This window comes from Drosophila novamexicana, unplaced genomic scaffold (assembly GCF_003285875.2).
Source record: "Drosophila novamexicana strain 15010-1031.04,08,12 unplaced genomic scaffold, DnovRS2.1 tig00000008-arrow-pilon, whole genome shotgun sequence".
Lineage (NCBI taxonomy): Eukaryota > Metazoa > Arthropoda > Insecta > Diptera > Drosophilidae > Drosophila > Drosophila novamexicana.
In genome coordinates this window covers 1,206,062-1,221,522 of record NW_020824765.1, presented here as the reverse complement: position 1 = coordinate 1,221,522, position 15,461 = coordinate 1,206,062, and the positions used below count along the sequence as shown (strand labels likewise).

Sequence of the window (15,461 nt, the reverse complement as noted above, 5' to 3'; positions counted from 1 at the left end):
GCCTAACTCACCCTCTACTCACCACAACAACAAAACTAGCATGAACCACCGCAACAACAACGCACATTTTGTGGGCTGCACTCACATTTTTTTACTCCCCTTAACCTCCTGCAGCAAGTGCACAGGCTAAAAAGGTTGCCAACAACAACAACGTAACTTTGAGAATCGACAAGCGTCGCTTTTGACTGCCGCTCAGCTTTTTGTTCCTCTTCACGCCCCTCTTGCGCGCACTAGAGAGTGCTTTTTTTCGTGAGCTTTGAGCCACTTTTTTTCGCCACAAAAGTTTGCACTTTGACAGGCAGCCACGTGTATGACTATGTTGTGAGAGGTGAGTGCTTATGTGTGCCTGTGTGGGCCAGCTTGCATCTGGGTGTGAGTGTGAGTGTGCGAGATGAATGCGCATTCGTTGTCGCTTTGCCCGACATTCCCGTTTCCAGCTGGGAGCTGCTTTGAATTCAGCTGCCGAGCTGCCAATAGCAACGCTTTTACTCGACTCGTCCAACAAACGTCGCTAATTCCTCTAAAAGTGGGCAAATGCTGCGATTAAAACGATGTCGCAATGTTTTTGCTTCTGCTCTGCCCATGGTGCGCTCTTGTTCTTATACCCTTGTTATGGGTACCATAATTTAGTCAAAGAACGTGCAACGCATTGGCATCAAAATCCACGTTCCTATAAAGTATATGTTCCTGTCATCAGTATCATCAGCCGAGTCGAAGTCATGTTCCTCTGTTCTTTCGGCCTAAAGAATATTGTCATGAAACTTTGTTTTCGTCATTTCGGATTTCGGACCCTATATCATATCAACATCGGACTCGTATATGACACCTTTACCTTATGAAAGATCGGTCAAAAATAAATTTTATACCATTTTGGACTCGTAATTGTCAGTACTATCAATTGGCATCAAAAGTTTTAAAATCAAAATTTTGACCCAAATCGGCCAAAAAGCAAGGGGTTACATCATGTTTTTTGTCAAAATCGGACTCGGATCGAAAATCAAACCTTTTTCGATGATTTTTTGGAATATCTCGGCCAAATAATGTCCGATTTTGGAATTTTATACTATTTTGGACTCGTAATTGTCAGTACTATCAATTGACATCAAAAGATTTAAAATCAAAATTTTGACCCAAATCGGACAAAAAGCAAGGGGTTACATCATGTTTTGTGCCAAAATCGGACTCGGATCGAAAATCAAACCTTTTTCGATGATTTTTTGGAATATCTCGGCCAAATAATGTCCGATTTTGGAATTTTATACTATTTTGGACTCGTAATTGTCAGTACTATCAATTGACATCAAAAGATTTAAAATCAAAATTTTGACCCAAATCGGCCAAAAAGCAAGGGGTTACATCATGTTTTGTGCCAAAATCGGACTCGGATCGAAAATCAAACCTTTTTCGATGATTTTTTGGAATATCTCGGCCAAATAATGTCCGATTTTGGAATTTTATACTATTTTGGACTCGTAATTGTCAGTACTATCAATTGGCATCAAAAGTTTTAAAATCAAAATTTTGACCCAAATCGGCCAAAAAGCAAGGGGTTACATCATGTTTTTTGTCAAAATCGGACTCGGATCGAAAATCAAACCTTTTTCGATGATTTTTTGGAATATCTCGGCCAAATAATGTCCGATTTTGGAATTTTATACTATTTTGGACTCGTAATTGTCAGTACTATCAATTGGCATCAAAAGTTTTAAAATAAAAATTTTGACCCAAATCGGCCAAAAAGCAAGGGGTTACATCATGTTTTTGTCAAAATCGGACTCGGATCGAAAATCAAACCTTTTTCGATGATTTTTTGGAATATCTCGGCCAAATAATGTCCGATTTTGGAATTTTATACTATTTTGGACTCGTAATTGTCAGTACTATCAATTGGCATCAATAGTTTTAAAATCAAAATTTTGACCCAAATCGGCCAAAAAGCAAGGGGTTACATCATGTTTTGTGCCAAAATCGGACTCGGATCGAAAATCAAACCTTTTTCGATGATTTTTTGGAATATCTCGGCCAAATAATGTCCGATTTTGGAATTTTATACCATTTTGGACTCGTAATTATCAGTACTATCAATTGGCATCAATAGTTTTAAAATAAAAATTTTGACCCAAATCGGCCAAAAAGCAAGGGGTTACATCATGTTTTGTGTCAAAATCGGACTCGGATCGAAAATCAAACCTTTTTCGATGATTTTTTGGAATATCTCGGCCAAATAATGTCCGATTTTGGAATTTTATACTATTTTGGACTCGTAATTGTCAGTACTATCAATTGACATCAAAAGATTTAAAATCAAAATTTTGACCCAAATCGGCCAAAAAGCAAGGGGTTACATCATGTTTTTTGTCAAAATCGGACTCGGATCGAAAATCAAACCTTTTTCGATGATTTTTTGGAATATCTCGGCCAAAAAATGTCCGATTTTGGAATTTTATACTATTTTGGACTCGTAATTATCAGTACTATCAATTGGCATCAATAGTTTTAAAATAAAAATTTTGACCCAAATCGGCCAAAAAGCAAGGGGTTACATCATGTTTTGTGTCAAAATCGGACTCGGATCGAAAATCAAACCTTTTTCGATGATTTTTTGGAATATCTCGGCCAAATAATGTCCGATTTTGGAATTTTATACTATTTTGGACTCGTAATTGTCAGTACTATCAATTGGCATCAAAAGTTTTAAAATAAAAATTTTGACCCAAATCGGCCAAGAAGCAAGGGGTTACATCATGTTTTTGTCAAAATCGGACTCGGATCGAAAATCAAACCTTTTTCGATGATTTTTTGGAATATCTCGGCCAAATAATGTCCGATTTTGGAATTTTAATTGTGATATGAATATACATAAGGATTCAATTTTAGAATCAAATATAGCAGCAAGGTTTTTTATGTTCACATTTAAAAGGATAATCACAGATAAAATTATTATTAATTTTTTATGCATATTTTTAAGCGAGCATTTTGGATCATTTTTAAAATTTCTCATTTATCCATTAAGCAGCACAAATACAATCACCACAATCAGAAATCCCTTTTCACACACACACACACAGCCTCACACATGCAGCATAATGTACACACACGTGCGAACACTTGAAAATCTTTCAGCTCATATGAATATTTTAAAACTCGCTCGGAACTTATTCAAATTATGATAATGACGGGAATGGCGAGTGCTTTGCAAATGTGTGCTGGAGAGGGCTGGCCTCTTCCCTCCTCGCTCTCGTGCGAGTGTGTGAGTTGAGCGCTAACGAGCGGAGGTACTCGTCGACCCAGGCACAAGTCCCAGTTCGCAATTCCCATCTAGTTCCCGTAATGCATTTCATTAATTTGTATACAATTTTTTTTCGATTCGTCAGAGAAATGGTTCGTGGGCGTGTGGGGGGTTTTTGAGCACTCCTGTGAGTGGATCGCCAGCCATCATTAGAATTCACTTCATGACAAACCACCCTCGAGAAGGAGTTGAGAGTGTACTTGACTTTGAGCTTCTTAATTTCTGCACTGCATAGACTCTTGGGACACTTGTGCGAGGCACATGCTGACATTTTGCTAAAGCGTTGCGCAAATAGACAAACAAACTCCAAATTTAAAAGAAATAATTGTGAACATTTAATAAAAAGTGGACATCTTCTATCTCATAAAATATGTATATATTAATCAAATTGTGAAAAAAACTGCGATTTTCTTACAATTGTTTTTCTTTTTACCTACTTGACATATTTCGGAAATCCCGTCTTTCCTTTCTTGTTTGTTTCTGAAATCGGATCTGCTTCGAACTAACTATAAAGAACTCCAAATAATTTGAAAGAAAAAGGCTCTAATTTTAAGGAAAAACAACATTATCTACTAGTGTATATGAACATGTTTCTTTAAATTGTTTGTTTAAGAGTAAAAAGTATGCTTTGTGTTTAAAATATTTGTTATTCGAAAAGAAACGTTTCAAATTGTTGCAGAAACACACTGATTTGAAATGAGCGCTGCGAAGCAGTGGTATGTCTATAAATCAACAACAACAACAACAACTGAATGCCCCGAGCAGAGAGCAGCGCGTGCCATTGAAACTGGAACAATTATATTAATCGTTCTAGCAAGTTTGTGCGCTTTCTTTGGCCTGTGCTGCTTGCCATTTCTGGTTGGGATTTTCTGTGGCCTGGGCTTTTGTGGCACGCATCGTGCCTACGAATATGGCTAATGCTTTTGAGCTGAGTAAGTGTATGGCATGCAAGCAAGCATTCACTAATGCATCCCTACTTACAGATCACTGAACACGCATGTTGTATTTAATATTTAATGCATACCTGCAGAGTCGTCGGTAACTTTTTTTGGATCTGGTGCGACTGCGTATATTAAATCAGAAAATTCAAATCCGTAGTAGAAATAGTTGGCTGTGTTTATAGTGCATCGAATTTTTAATCAAAAATTAAACGTATATCTCGTATATCATAGTGAAAATGGCGCTCGTATTGTCAAAATTTTTTATGTGGCCAATTTGGATAATTATCAGTATCTTTATGTGCGCATGCTGTTGCGTGTGTCTTCCTATCATTTGTGTAACTCTGATTTGCTATAGAGCATGTCAGCGTGATCGTGAAATATAAACAAACTAAGGATAATACCCTGGCTTTGCCCGTGGCAAGTCTGGTTCCCTAATTTAGTATATACATTTTTTATCGAGCTCCCGCCCGTAAACTGCGTTAGTTTCCTCCCATGTTAGTCTTGTGGTGAGAGGCTTGAAGCCGAAAAGTAAACTTTTGCTCATTAAACCTTTGACACGCTTTTTCATCGGATTACGCAAAAAACGTATCAAACAGAAGTTTACAAAAATCTCTATATATGAGACTGAAAAAAAAATTGCAAATTATTCGCCAAAATTTCCACTGTTGCGTGCGGAATTTCCTAAATCCCCGTTTCAGCATGCACCTCGATCACATGACAGCTCTACGGCTTAGGGCGTGCGCTGTTCACCAATCCGTGAGGACAAACAATTTTATCTATAGAGATTAATACAATTTCATTAAATTGTTTAAAATAAATGTATGATGATATTCGGTAGTTAAGATCAAAGTATATTGTGGCATATTTCTGAGTGCCATTGTGTGTGAAATGTGATAGAAAAAGTTGGTTGATATCCTTGGAGGCGGCAAGTAAGGCCAGACAGCTACCCGAACAGAGCGACAGCAAATGTCGCAAATGCACTCAGCACTTTGTCAGCTCTCAGACAGAAAATGCAGTAGCCATTTTTCTTTGGCCAGTTGCTTCTCCGCCCTCCGACTGCATTCCACATGGCAAGAGTGTTACATCTTCTTGGGGCTGTCTGCATTTTTCGGTGCCATAAAAAGTATCACTTTACTTCACAGGCTGCCATGTTGATGTTTTCTTGTGGCATTCTGTTGTTTTGTCTAAATTTCGATGCTTCCATATTCAGTTTTATAATTTTTCCTCAAGTTTTTCTGCTGCATGAAAAAGTTTTCATTGCCATCGTCAGCCATAGGAAAAGTTTTTTTTTTATATATTCCCTGCCTGAGTTTTCTGAGTGCACGTGCACTTAGACTCTGTGGATTTGCAGTTGAAGAATATGAATCCTAAGTAACTTATACGTACAAGTTTGTTTGAGGTGAATATATTTTAGTAATTCTACTAATCTGTCACGTCCAGACAATCTTCTGACACGTTTATTTGGATAAAAATAAATGCATTTACTATACAAATAGTTTGCTAAGTGATCGATAGCCTGTTCTAGGATAGGCTAAACATTTCTTATCATATTTACGAAAATATTTACATAAAAATGTTTGATATAAAGGTGTGATTAATAGGATCTTAAATCGTTATTTATGATAATAAAAAAAGGCAGACAGTTGGACATAGCTTAAGTCGTCACACAGATCCCATAATGCAATAAATGGATTGTGTTTTATAGGAATCCGGGAAATATATTTTCTATTTCTAGAAATAAATTAAGTTTAATATGAGAACTGTGTAAATATTCAGTTGGATTATCTCGCCAGCCAAGTAACAAAATCTCGGAACTTTTCCAGTTTCCTTTGACCGCCGCGTGATATAACGCGTTTCCATCTCAGCTCCAAGCCCAAACGCTCCTCCGGGTCCAGGGTGTCCATGTACTTTTTGAGCTTCTTGCTAAAGGATTTAAGTAATTGGGTAGATCGCATCTGGATCGTGCGCTTCCATCTATCAAAGCCAGTGCGCTGCAGACACATGGCAATTAATTGGATCTCAATGCTCGTCGTCTTCTCGGCGACATCTGCATCCAGATACACGCCCACAATGTTATAGAAGGATTGCAGCGCTTCCTTTGTGTGGTTGTCGCCAGTGACAAGAAACGCCTCGAAGTTGCTCAGATAGCTGAGTATTATGGGATTCTGTGAGTCCAGAACGAGCAGATCATCGACCACACTGTCTACCAGCTCTGTGGCCTGAACCATGGCATGCTTCGTAATGGCAGCCAAATTGTGCTCCGCCTGGGCCGTCAAGCGGCTGCGACTGAGATCTCCGTAGCAGGCTACCAGGGTGAGCTGAAGCAGCAGCAGTTGCCAAGTGAGGAATCCTTCTCTTACACTCGATTTGATTGGAAACTTACCGGCGATAGCAATACCAGCAGCCAGCCGCAGTGGATGAGTTGACTCTGCGCATTCATTCTGACAGCTTGACAGTCGGTTGTCTACTAACCAAGATTTCCAAAAATAAAAGAAACGAGCGAAGCAACTTGGACAGATAGTGTTATCAGGGGCATTTTCGTATGGGGATTGCCTACAGTTTGACATAACGATGATATACGATTGCGAGCAAGATATGACACACGCCACCCATGACGAGTTCATTTCGGCAGTTGTACGCGGGTGAAGTTAATTTCAATTGATAAGCGTTTATATGAATATAAAAGGTTTTAATTGAGGTTCATTTGATTTGAATATTCAAATTTGATAGTTAAGAAAAACGATTCAATTTTTAACAGAAAAGTCAATAGCTCGGCCGGATATGGCAGGTGTATATCAAAATATATATTTGCAAAGACAAAAATACTCTTTCAACCAGATACTCAATTTTATTTCTTTCTTTTATCTGCACATAAAGCAATTAAGATAACTTTATACTTAAAATTTCAATAGGAAGCTTCAGATTAAAGAGCTTTTTAGCCTATTTTATTAATAAATTTGTTTATGACCGAGCATTTTTAGAGTGCCTTAATCATGCGGTTACAACGTAGATACATTTGTATATAAGGACTGCGATTTCACGAATTGAACCAGCTACCCGCATGCAGGTTCCGTTAGTGAACCTGCATTTCCACCTCTTCATTCAATATTTAATTTTTAATGGCCACCTTTACTGATTTTACTGAATATGGGTATAAAGGGTATTTTGATTTAATGCAAAACATGTTGACCGTATTGATTGACCCATGTTCGTCTGTGGGACCATCAATCCGTCAGTCAAATGTAGAACGAAGGACCACTTAGCTTGGACAATTGAAGTTTGTTTCATCCCCAGTTTCATTCTATACAAAAAATTTATTGAATATTCGGGTTCGAACAATCGACGTCAGTCAAACATGTATTTTCATTTCATTATGGGACTAAGGGAAAATGCATCTGTTTTGTAGAATACAGCTGCGCGCTGTGTTATAGGTATATATTTTATTAGGCATCGATTAATAAATTGGAATATCGTGTACAAATAATTCGGTTCAAGGCCGGCTTGCAGCTTTAATATATATACTACCTGTTACTACAGTAAAGGAATCCTAATGAATACTTAAAGAAAAATTTGTAAATATACAAAACGACAGACGGAGTCTCGCCTCAACTCGTTAAAATATTCAATTAATGTATATAGTTTTTTATCCCGTCCAATTTGCTGTATTAAACATTTCGTGGTTAAATTTTAAAGTACACAAAATAAAATTGTTGGCTTGTGACTAGGGCCATATTATTTGGGCACCGGCAAAATGGGATCAACATAAGAAGCTGAGCTGACCACTTTAACTGGCAGCATGAAAAATTGATGTGCCGCATCTAATCCAAATAGGTCGGGAAATGAAGATGAGGCACTTTAATGCCTCAGCAAAAAACAAAAACTACTCTAATGGATAAGCGGAAGTGGTTGCGGGTGCGGATAAAATTAATAATAGCGAAATAAAAGTTCTCTTCTAGCAGAAATTGCCTTTCGGTTAGATGTGGAGTTATTGTCCCCGCCTTGGTCCCTGCCGCCGGCAAATGGCATAATGTGTGATAGACGTCGTATGTGGGTCAGTGGTATATGATGAAACTTGGTGGCATCATCATCAGCTTCGGAAACAGGGTATTAAATGCGAAATACTTGCTCTTGCGCTGTCTGCCTTTCAATGGCTGCAATTCAGAGTTTAGAGAGCCAGCAAATCCCAACACTCGCCAGCCAACAGAATTGTGCGCGTTTGGCTGCAATTTCAACTTTGATAAGTTAACTGCGATACCAACCATCATCTAGCTATAGGAGCTGCGAATTTCAATTGATGACTTTGTATACCCTGCTCCATTACAAAGGAGCTGAGTAAACAAATGAGTTGAGTAAACTTTTCAACTTTGACTTTAACATGTATAAAAACACATTTGCACAAAACCATTTTATCTTTTTTAAAGACCATTTTTAACGAGTAGAAGGTAAAGAAATGGAACCTAGAATGTATACCATATTCGCAGTGGCTTACATGTTTAAATAAAACTATCTTTATCTATCATTTTTTATTTGTGCCTTTGTTTTATTTACCATATACAGCATATAATCGGTATATAATCAAGCATTTACTACTAAACAATTACGACTGAAGGGATTTATGAACACACACGCACATGCTTGCATTCTTAATCGCATGCAGAACTCTCAGTTTTCCCACATCAGATTTATCCCCGAAATAATGGCTAAGCAATACGCAACTCTGGCCCAGTCAACCCCACCAGGGGAAACCCTGATGCAAAGGACGGCGGGTACGGTTAGGAGAAAACACAAGTGTTGTTAGCCCACACCTAAGCATGTATACAATGCCACCCTTGGAGCCAGTCTGCGCTTGCATGCAAATTTCAATAACTTATATTCGTAACCCTTCCGCCAACTGACACTGAATATCAAATATGAGCCAAGGCGCAGACGAAGTACAAAAATTATTTGCATACTTTCTGGGGATGCTTGGCACAAAAAAAAGGAAAAGAAAACTCTAACGAAATAAAGGCAACAAAAACCATGCTGAAACGTTGCCTTCAAAGTGCCGAAAATAAAATGCTCTTCTACATATCATTTTGATCAAATTTAGAGATTATGTATTTCGAAAACTTGGCACAAAACTATGCATCTACATAATTTTAGGTGATTGTATGGATACTTTTTAACATAGTAGTCTAACAAAAGTAGTCTCAAAAGTATGAAGACTATAACAAATTTCTTCAATATGAGTTTAGTTTTTATTATTATTATAATTATTATTATTGTTATTATTATTATAACAAATAAAGGTCTATCTCAAGAACTCAACTTACTGTTGATAGTTTTCTTGCCTGCGATCCATAAACTGAGCTCCACAAAATAAAATAGATATTAATTTTTATTGAAACATTTGTTTATATCTACTTGGCTTGTCGTGCTGATCAATCATATAATTTCTCATCGTGTAGGTAATGTCTCCATCAAGGCGCGACACGGTGCGTGGCAAAAATAAAATACCCTGTGCAAGGGTATTGCAAGCAGTTGGAGCCACATGTGGCGCTCTTTTGGTTTAGTGTGAAAAAAGCTAAAAACAAGCCGTTACACGCTTCCGGGTGGGTGCAAACAGAACAGCCGCCCCTCCTTCTGGGCTGTTGTGTGGCACCAACCACAGCACGCAAGCGAAACGAGTTTATTTATTGCATTTGCAAATTTTACACAACATTTTGCAGTCGATGCTTTCCCTTCTGTGAAAGGTGTAACATGAGTTTATCGCTGAAAAATATTTTCCCCACCTCGAACAGAAATTGATTCGGCTTATGTATGTGGAAAGCAAACTTTGCGAGGCATTTGTAACACGAAGCGGCAAGTTCAATGAAGCCAAAGGTGTTTGCTTGTTACGCTCCTCCGACTCCCAAATTTACAACTTGGTGTCGGTGATTGGCATTGGGTTCAGGGTTTGGGGGCTCAACCGTTTGCCAAGCAGCTAAGTTGATGTGCAAATATTTCCATAAATTTATTTTCTGTAGGGCCAAGTTTTGGGTGTCATGTTTGAAACACACAAAAAAAATTTGCACAACTTATTTGAGCAACCCGCCAAGAAGACAAAAACTGTAAGTACAGCTTTCTGTGGCTGCCGTCATGAGTTTGAAATTTGATTTTTTTCGGTTCTCAGAAATGATGTGAAAAATTCTACAAATCATTTTTTTATTCTTGTACTCTTGCTGTGCTATAAATAAAAACGAAAATAGATGATGTGATTTTGTAGAAGGAACAAGACAATAAAACGATACTAAATAAAAGCACGTTTTGTTGGTTTTCACTTTGTGTAAACGACTTGAATATGCATAATTTACAAAGCCGAAAATAGTAACAATGGAGATTAAAATTATTTTTGAACTCACCCGCAAGGAGATATCCTTCGTCAGTCATTATTGAGTCGTTTTTGATACAATGCGTCCTATAAAAAAATATGAAGTTCACAATTCAAACAATAATAAGACGATTGTAGATGAGCAACAAAATTACCCTTTACGTGAATCGAACCAAGTATTTCTCGCTTTGCAGTCGGGTGCGTTTGCAGCGCGCCATCACAAAATCGTGTATTCGCTTCGTATTTGCTACCACGAGCATCAAATACAATCGTAGCTACTCACATGAGGTTATTCGTTGTGTCGTCGTTGGTAGCATGTTGGACGCTGATACCGAATGTGTTGTGACGTGTGTTCGATTCATGGTGCCGCCTCCTCGCGGCTCGCCAGAAAGTTTGATAAACGTAATAATTAAATACATTTATTACTTCTGTAGGATTCTTACCCGGTGTGTGTTTGTTGTTTAATCAACATAAATTTTTCCGTAGACAGGCACTCTTATATGCTTTTAGGTAGTACAATGTAATACGTATTTAACTATTTAATTTGCAATTTCTTCTCTTTTATGTGTTTTTTTTTCTTTTTAAGAGACTGAAATATATAGTACCGTAGACTTACGCACCTTAGAAATAAAAATTAATAATTTTAAACATATATTTGTATGATATTGTATTTTTAATAAAATCCAGTTACTTTTGCGAAAAGACTTTATCGAATATAAATTTTAAAGACATACATATTGATTCGTTGCCGAAAAAAATTACAAAAATGACAACTTTATACTTTTACCTCAGATGGGACTCGAACCCACAATCCTCGGCTTAGGAGGCCGATGCCTTATCCATTAGGCCACTGAGGCGGTGAACACTGTGAGAGCTAAGAGCATATATAAGAGCAAAGCATCAAGGAAAATGCCTTAACAGTTGATGCATATGTATATTTAGCTTAAATGAAATTCCGTTTTAGTCTAATACGTGTAGAACAGCTGTTTTATAGCAAACACATTATTTACCTACGCTTATTTCAATAATTGTTTGGCTCAGATGCGGGCCAACAGCTGGGCATACACTTGGCATTGAGTGAGACGTTGAAAGGTCTTTGGGAAATGTTTACCTTTTGGCAAAGCAAATGGCTCAAATAATGCGGCCATGTGTATGTGCATATATCATATGATAAATCAACGTCACTTAGCGCTCATTGGTAATTCACTTTGAGAACTACCTAGACCAAAATGTCAACGCCAACAGTTTGCGGCCGAATCAGTCAGCCAAGAGCTGGGACAGTGAGAGAGAAAGAAGGGACAGAGAGTAAGAGTTGCGCTACACACGAAGACATATCATTTATATCAATTTAAATAACGACCTTTCAATGCTTCGAAGAGCAAAGCACGAAAAATCCCTTAATCAAATGCTTAAAAAGCTCAACAAAACACCTTTTGCGTAAGGGTAAGGGAAATAGTCCTTTGAGTGACCAGAGCAGCAAGTAAGGACCCTTACACACACACACCCACACGCACATACACACTCAATGCTTAGATGGATGGTCCGACGAGCTATTGACAGTTGTAAGCCATAAACCACAGAAAATTGGGCATTATATTAGTTAAGATGCTGTCAAGCTGAAAGATATCTCAGGCTTTGGGCTTATGGGTAAGGGGGCGGCATGAACCCTGGACAGGGGCGTGGCGTCAACTCCAAAGTGAGCCCAAACGCAGCCGCAGCGCAGACATATCGCTTTCAACAAGCGATACATAGCGGTGGCCAACGTATCCGTTTCCGTATCTCCATCTGTGGGCCAACACACCGTTTGACAGGCAACGAAAGGCGGAAATCGAAATAGAAACAGAAGCGCACAGAACCTGAATCCGAGCCCAACACCACCAGCAGCCGAATCTGGAATAAACAGAGTGGCCAGCGGGCAAGTAGATAAGCAAACGCATTCATCTTACTGAAAGAGAAGTCGACTGGCCCGGCATAGGCAAAAATAAGTCCGGACACAAGTTGTCCCGCCGTGTTCGAGAGCTATGTGAGCATTAAGGGCTTTAAGATATTTCAACTGGCTGCTAACTCTGTGCGTATCTGCGAGTTATCCTGACAGTAGCTGCTGCACTTGCACTGCTTGTTAAGAGTTAAGAGTATCTTTTACTTTGGCAATGCACAAATCATAGCAAGCTTTGTGTTAAATTGTTTCCCGTTGTTTTTAAAAATTCATGGCTTGTTTCTTTGTACTTGCTTTCCTGTGCTATTGTGTTCTTTTAGCCACTTTCCTTATCTTGGCCACACTTTTATTGGCCGCTTTATTTGGCAATGCCACCGCTATAATTCACAACAAAAACCCAAGATAAGCGGAAACAGTTTGCGGTTGCCCTACGAATGCATGCGAATTAGTTTCTCGCCATTTTTGAGTGGGGCGAACTGAGCTAAAAACCGACAGACGGGCTAGCAGCAGGACATGCTAACCAACAATTTGCTTAGTCTTGCTTTAAATATTTACATTTTGGCAAGCTAAAGCTGAGTGTATTTGTTTTGTTTGGGTAAAGCATACTAAATGAAAATGTTTGTATGTTTTTTATACATTTTTTTTAAAAAATTTAAAAAACTTTTAGATAGGTTTGGGACAATATTTTATGTGATTACTCTATGTGATATCAGCCAAAAGGTTTCCTTTAGTTAAAATACAATTATGAAGACTCTTCTAAGCAGAATTAATATTCTGTCGTGAATTTTGTAAACACTTGAAAAACAACAAGGCAAATTAATTATTTTATATTGTAAACTCGTTGCTTTTACAAATTTACGTTTATTTTTTCATTTGGCGTCAGCTCGTGTCATTCATTTACTTATGGGTGACCAAGTTTGGCTAATCGCAATACACTTAGTTCTAAATGATATTCTTGCCGCTATCCAACACTGGATGCTGTGGTGGTGTTCTTTTATAAGCTTATTGGAATACTACAGTCACAATTCCATTTAACATTCATAAAAAATTTTACGACTTTTTTTTATTATTTTCGTCTTGAATTTTGTAGCTTTCTTGTGACTAACTATTTATTTCCAGGACATTCCAGTACAAAAAATATAGACTAACAATTCGAAATACATATAATTAATATTAAATTTGTTCAAGCGAAAAACATATGTACATTCATTGAAATAAGTAGAGCTCATAACTGTTGGGTGCGATTACTCTCTGAAGAGTCCTATTTCATTTTATCGATAAGATGTTCCGTAATGTTCGTTGCGCCCATTTGTCGAAAAAGGCAATATTTTTTGGCCAATTTCGTTTGGCAGTTAGCGCATCTTTTAACAAAATTCGGGCCATTAAATTATTTATGCGGCAACATCACTTAAATTTATATGCATGCACTTGTACTCGTATTAGCAGCTTCAGCCATGGCCAGAATCTGTGTGCCTGTATCTTTGGCTGTAGCTGTATCTGTAGACGAAAGCGAGTGGCACCTACAGCAAATATCTTTGAGCGGCATAAATTCGTAAATGGCCGCGCTGGCAATTAAAATGCTGCCACAATCGTAACTCAAATGTTCCGGCGGTATCTGACAGATATTTACGGGCTGGTTGTACTGGCTAGGATGTGATGGAGGTGGCCGTAAAGATGGCCTGGCACGCATCTTGGGGCTGCACTTAATGGGCTCCCATTCGTAGATTTCGTCAACGTTCTCTGCACTTTATGACTTATTGGGCGTTCGCGTATGCAACACAAGCGTAAAAGAAATTCTCTAAAACGTTTTCACTTAATCAAAGAAACAAATGGGCCTTGTTTCGAATATGCATTATGATAATATTAATTACTTGCCATAACTTACAGGCCCAAAACGCTCTTCACTTACCACCCAGACGCAGGTGTTATGCCAGGTCCGTGGGATTTGTGAGGCCCGGCCAAACAAATTGCGCTGCAATCATTCAAAGCCAACGCACCCGCAAGTATTGTGCTCATTCGAAGCACCCCTCGTCGGGTTGAATAACTCAATGAGTGCGGCAGGGATTCGCTTTAAATGAAAGTGAATGCTTGCAGGGGTGGCGAATTGGGCCTTGTTGCTTGCCTCGGGCATGTTAATTATTTAGAGAGCAATGCAGATTTATTTACTAAACTGTTAAGCCTCTCTGTTGTGTCTCTTCTTTTTTGTTCTTGTCATTGTTTGCCCTTTTGTTGATGCATGTTTTGTTGTTCCAAGTATTCCGGTATACCCTTATAGGGGGTAGTTCAGTTTTTTCATGAAATGTGCATCTGAATGTTATACTTTCTGTGCATATTATAAGCACGCCCATTTTTAAAGCTTGTTTCAAAATGCAAACCAATTTAGTCATAAATGTATAATTTAATTAAAATTCTCTTTGCATTGAATCAATCAGTACCTTCTAATCTCTACCAACTGAAAGACTGTGAAAGATTGGTATATTTACAATGTTTTCTAGCATGTATGGTATTTACATATACAAAGTGGTAAGACAATGATAAGATCTAAATGATTCGCCTCATAGCAGCTTGTTTATTGAAGTGAGCAGATAAAAAATGTGAAATAACAAAATTTGGTGGCTTCGACTCATTTTCCTTTTTGATTACTATAACAAACAGTTAACACAGTTTTTGTGGTTTCCATTGACAGCTAGAGTGTTTCATCTTCGTTAGATTTTTTTGCATTTTGCACATTACAATGTTTTATCACTTTTTTTTTCTATTTTTCGAGCTGGTTTCAGCCTAAGGCAATGCGTCATGCTAGCTGAAGGATCTGCATGAAGGAACAATGTTAAAGACTGTTACACAGTAGTTGTCACAGATAATACAAATATTAAAGTAATTGCTAAGCGTAAAGAAATAATTGTATTAATTTTTTAAAAATCGAAATGACAAAAAACGTTTGAACGT

At 37.9% G+C, this 15,461-nt stretch overlaps 1 protein-coding gene and 1 non-coding gene across 2 annotated transcripts; both read right to left on the bottom strand.

Annotated features, from left to right (window-relative positions):
* Positions 1 to 5,891: 5,891 nt before the first annotated feature.
* LOC115762544 lies at positions 5,892 to 14,205 on the bottom strand. Its single transcript, XM_030704821.1, has 2 exons — positions 14,040 to 14,205; positions 5,892 to 6,697 (listed from the first exon to the last, which is right to left on the bottom strand). The coding sequence occupies exons 1-2, from the start codon at positions 14,203 to 14,205 to the stop codon at positions 6,012 to 6,014; spliced, it is 852 nt and encodes a 283-aa protein (XP_030560681.1). The 3' UTR covers positions 5,892 to 6,011.
* Positions 11,364 to 11,436, bottom strand: Trnar-ccu. The gene has a single exon. It is a non-coding gene; the product is annotated as a tRNA-Arg (tRNA).
* Positions 14,206 to 15,461: the final 1,256 nt, after the last annotated feature.

What these genes read in the sequence shown, in the direction of transcription:
- LOC115762544 (XM_030704821.1), bottom strand. Translation starts at nt 14,205, where the DNA reads ATGCGTGCCAGGCCATCTTTACGGCCACCTCCATCACATCCTAGCCAG. An exon ending in GCCGCTCAAAGATATTTGCT is followed by an intron (nt 6,698 to 14,039) that starts GTAGGTGCCACT and finishes AATCTTGGTTAG; the next exon opens with TAGACAACCGACTGTCAAGC.